The sequence below is a fragment of the Pyrus communis genome, chromosome 10, assembly GCF_963583255.1.
Source record: "Pyrus communis chromosome 10, drPyrComm1.1, whole genome shotgun sequence".
NCBI classification, from domain to species: domain Eukaryota; kingdom Viridiplantae; phylum Streptophyta; class Magnoliopsida; order Rosales; family Rosaceae; genus Pyrus; species Pyrus communis.
In genome coordinates, this window is record NC_084812.1 from 5570953 (window position 1) to 5575089 (window position 4137).

Below are 4137 nucleotides of genomic sequence, written 5' to 3' on the forward strand. Positions count from 1 at the left end.
AGTCCGTTAAAATAACAAATATGACACGAACACCCGACAAAACAAAAGCCGTTTGCCTGGTCTACTCTCAACTACTACGAAGCCCCATCCCATTTGCATACCTCTTAGTGTGAAATAGCTGGATTTTCTTTGTTTCTCTTGAGGATTTTTTCAACATCATAGCTGGATTGTTTTTGTTCTATTAGGACCTTTCTTCTTCAGCTGGTTTATTATTTAATTAGAAAAAAGTAATAATAAGGGTAATTTGGAGCTAATGCTTTACACTTCATGATCCAGCCAAATGACAGAAAACAAACTTGTTATTATAAAAACATTAAGAAAAGTTCTTAATTGTGCTTTCCAATCCAACTTTCCAAAGCACATAAAACCAATTTCTGTTTATTTCTCTTTTTCTATTCGTTTTACCCTCATGCCAAAAAGTCAAGGTCAAGGAGGAAAACCGTGTCATTTTTGTCTAAGAACCATGTGGACTAAGTACTCATCACCCCATTTTATAAAAATAATTACAGTATACCTAAAACCTTCAAATATATATATATATATATGGGGTGATGCAAAGAATGTGACAAAAAAACATGGAAAAATTCAAAAGGGGTCTGATGGTTTGTTTGGTTTGGGGAGAGTTGGGTTCTTTTTGTTTGAAAATTAGGCCTTCTCTTCTCCTTTAAAGTCTCCCATATCATTTGTTCATTTAATCATATCTCTCTCCTCTCACATTTTCTAACCCAATTCTTTCATTCTTCCCAAAACCCTGAAGAAAACCTCACCAAAACAAGAAGAAATCTGGGATTGATCCGGAATCATTTGGAAGCGAAATAAGAAGGCGTTTCGAGCTCTAGTTTTCGGAAACATTTTCGTAAAACATGGTGGTCAAGAAGGTCGTCACGTGGAGGTCTTTTGTGCCAAACTGCTACAAAACTGAGGCTCCACCAAAAAAGAGCAGCGAGAAAGTGGTGGCAAAAGAAACCTCATCCCAAAGGATTTCACCATCTGATCTGAGCAATCCAAGCACGACACTGTCGGAAGATCTTTCGATATCTCTTGCAGGCTCTAATCTTCATGTCTTCACGCTTGGGGAGCTGAAAGTGATCACACAAAGCTTCTCGCAAAGCAACTTTCTTGGAGAAGGCGGGTTCGGGCCGGTGCATAAAGGGTTCATTGATGACAAGCTTAGGCCTGGTTTGGCAGCGCAGCCGGTGGCGGTGAAACTCTTGGACTTGGATGGCACTCAGGGCCATAGGGAGTGGCTGGTGAGCAACTTTTTTTGAAAATTTCGAGACATTTTCTCATTTTAATCACTTGGCTTTTCCATAAATCTTCTGTTTTTAATAATTTTTAATTTTTTTTTTTCTGCAGACTGAGGTGATTTTTCTTGGGCAATTGAGACATCCACACCTTGTGAAGCTGATAGGCTATTGCTGTGAAGATGCACACAGACTTCTTGTTTATGAGTACATGCCAAGAGGCAGTTTAGAGAACCAGCTATTCAGAAGTATGTTTAATTTCTCTACAAACTCTTCATGTTTCGAAGCTTTTAAATTTCTTTCTTCAGTAGATGTGCGTTAGGCCAGTTCATCATGACAATTTATATGCCGCTTGCATATCAAGTCCAATCTCTCCACTTTGATGATTAAAATAATTTAAAATATCGCCTCATCTAGACACAAATTCATCCTTCAATTCCTAATGTCTATTTTCTCGTTGTGCAGGATATTCGATGTCCCTTCCATGGTCGTCAAGAATGAAAATTGCGCTTGGAGCAGCAGAAGGCCTTGCCTTCCTCCATGGAGCAGAGAAACCCGTCATATATCGTGATTTTAAAGCTTCAAACATCTTGTTGGACTCTGTAAGTATTACCCTCTTTTTTTCTTCCAGGACTAAATAATCCAGTCCTTATTGCTAATCCTAATTTACTAAATGCTTATATTCCTATTCTTTTTGTTTACAGGATTGTACTCCCAAGCTCTCTGATTTCGGATTAGCAAAAGACGGTCCAGAAGGAGATGACACGCATGTTTCCACAAGAGTTATGGGCACACAAGGCTATGCTGCTCCTGAATACGTCATGACAGGTACTAATTAATCCAATCCAATCCGTCCGACCTAATGCAACTTAAAGGCCTAGTCAAGTTAATTTTGGATTAGTTTCTAATACTCGTGTTAATTTTCAGGTCATTTGACAGCAGCGAGTGATGTGTATAGCTTTGGAGTTGTACTATTGGAGCTTCTAACAGGAAGGAGATCTGTGGACAAAAACAGACCTCACAGAGAGCAAAACCTAGTAGAGTGGGCAAGGCCTAAGTTAAACGAACCCCGGAAACTCAGCCGGATCATGGACCCGAGACTCGAAGGCCAGTACTCCGAACGTGGGGCTAGAAAAGCCGCTGCATTGGCCTTCCAATGCCTCAGCCACCGGGCGAAACAAAGACCAAAAATGAGCGAAGTGGTCAAGACCTTAGAGCCACTCAAGGATTTTGAAGACGTCCCCTTTGCATTCGTGTACACAGTTCCATCTGAATCCGATAATTCGATCAAGGATGTAAAAGATGGTGATGCACAGAAGGAATTGAAGAAAAATAACAACCACCATAACTACAAGCATCATCAGCTAAGATCACCAACCGAATCCGATAATTCGATTAAAGACGTAAAAGATGGTGATGCAGAGAAGGAATTGAAGCAGAAGAACAACCACAATCACGACAAGCATGATCAAATCAGATCACCAAAGTCTCCACATTACTTGTCAGAAAAATATGCTGCAACAGAATCATAGAAATAATGGCTTCAAGTCTCCTTTGCACCAAAGAGTCAAGGGAACATAGGGTAGTACTAAAATACATATGTAAATCATATCTTGCATTCACACTTTAAAAATGTAAATAGGGATTTTTCAAAGTTGCCTTTGGCTGCATATGCTGTACAGCACCTGCAGACTCAAGTGCAACAACTCTTGTGAGGGGAAATGTTAATTTTCTTGACTTTTTGGGCCAATCATTTTAGTTTTTCTTGAATTAATTTTTTCAAATTCAGAAACTTTTTCTTCTCTTTGATTGTATATTTAATAGAGTTTCTTTTTTTGATGAACCAAAACACCTAATTCAAAAAGTGTGCTATACAGTTAGATTTTGATCCTAGCCGTTCATGCTTTCGATTAATTAGCAAAACTCATAATAAAGTGGAAAATCACTATCATATAAATGTAGAGGGAAGGGAAATGATACAATTAAGGACCGATTGATGTCATTTATATTTGTGAAGCCCACAAAACAGAAACGGTCGGAATGAGCTTACTCGCATATCCGCAATTGATTTAGCACACTTAGAATATATTAATTTCAAAACGATTAAATACAAATGAACAGTGTGAATCAGAATTGTTGGTGACATTGATTAGCATTTGTCACATTCCTTTTGTAAAAATATAGGGTCCCATCAATGCAAATGTTGTTTACCTAAAAAAATAACCAACAGAAGGTGGCTATGTGAGTCGAGATTGGAAGCCAATTACTTGCTGTCAGAACTCAGAAACACTGAAACTGATTTTCCTTGTCCACTGGCATGTGAACTCATATGGCATGATGCAGCACCAAACCCTAGTGTATAATATATAAAATAATAAAATAATAGGTTTGGTCATCTTAGTAACAAGGCTTAATTGTGTTAATAGCCCATGTGATGATAATGTAGTTGGAATGTGGTGAAATCTGTTAGGACTTAGACTCAAAATCGAAAGTTTCGTCAACTCTCTGTTAATTGTTATCACATGAGCCTCACATGCTAACAATTAAAGGAATCCTGACACATCCCGACCCGAAATATCCACTGGACACTGAATCGAGTTATGCTGGCCGACACCAAGTAGGTGATAAAGCCATAGAGTGATGGTGATGTGGAAAGTGCTACTAATTTAAACCTAAAGTAACTAATTTTAGAGTGCGCATGTGAGTAGTTTTGAACTCATATCACACAAGTGATGTCAAAACATAAGTAAAGTGCAGTAAAAGTAGAGTAATAATTATACCGTTAGGAGTAGCCTCCTAGTTATCAGCTTTTGTCAGAAGTCCTCGTCAACAATATGAGTTCTGCTGCTAAATCTTGAAGGGACGAAAAACAAGAATGAATTGGCCTGAAAAA

At 38.3% G+C, this 4137-nt stretch overlaps 1 protein-coding gene across 1 annotated transcript; it reads left to right on the top strand.

Annotated features, from left to right (window-relative positions):
* Positions 1 to 573: 573 nt before the first annotated feature.
* On the top strand, positions 574 to 2994 carry LOC137747209 (serine/threonine-protein kinase RIPK-like). Its single transcript, XM_068487273.1, has 5 exons — positions 574 to 1250; positions 1357 to 1492; positions 1710 to 1846; positions 1949 to 2072; positions 2172 to 2994. The coding sequence occupies exons 1-5, from the start codon at positions 864 to 866 to the stop codon at positions 2774 to 2776; spliced, it is 1389 nt and encodes a 462-aa protein (XP_068343374.1). The 5' UTR covers positions 574 to 863; the 3' UTR covers positions 2777 to 2994.
* Positions 2995 to 4137: the final 1143 nt, after the last annotated feature.

Excerpts from the sequence above, each read along its gene's own strand:
- LOC137747209 (XM_068487273.1), top strand. The coding sequence starts at position 864 with ATGGTGGTCAAGAAGGTCGTCACGTGGAGGTCTTTTGTGCCAAACTGC. Across the intron at positions 1,251-1,356 it reads AGGGCCATAGGGAGTGGCTG|ACTGAGGTGATTTTTCTTGG; the intron begins GTGAGCAACTTT and ends TTTTTTCTGCAG. Across the intron at positions 1,493-1,709 it reads AGAGAACCAGCTATTCAGAA|GATATTCGATGTCCCTTCCA; the intron begins GTATGTTTAATT and ends CTCGTTGTGCAG.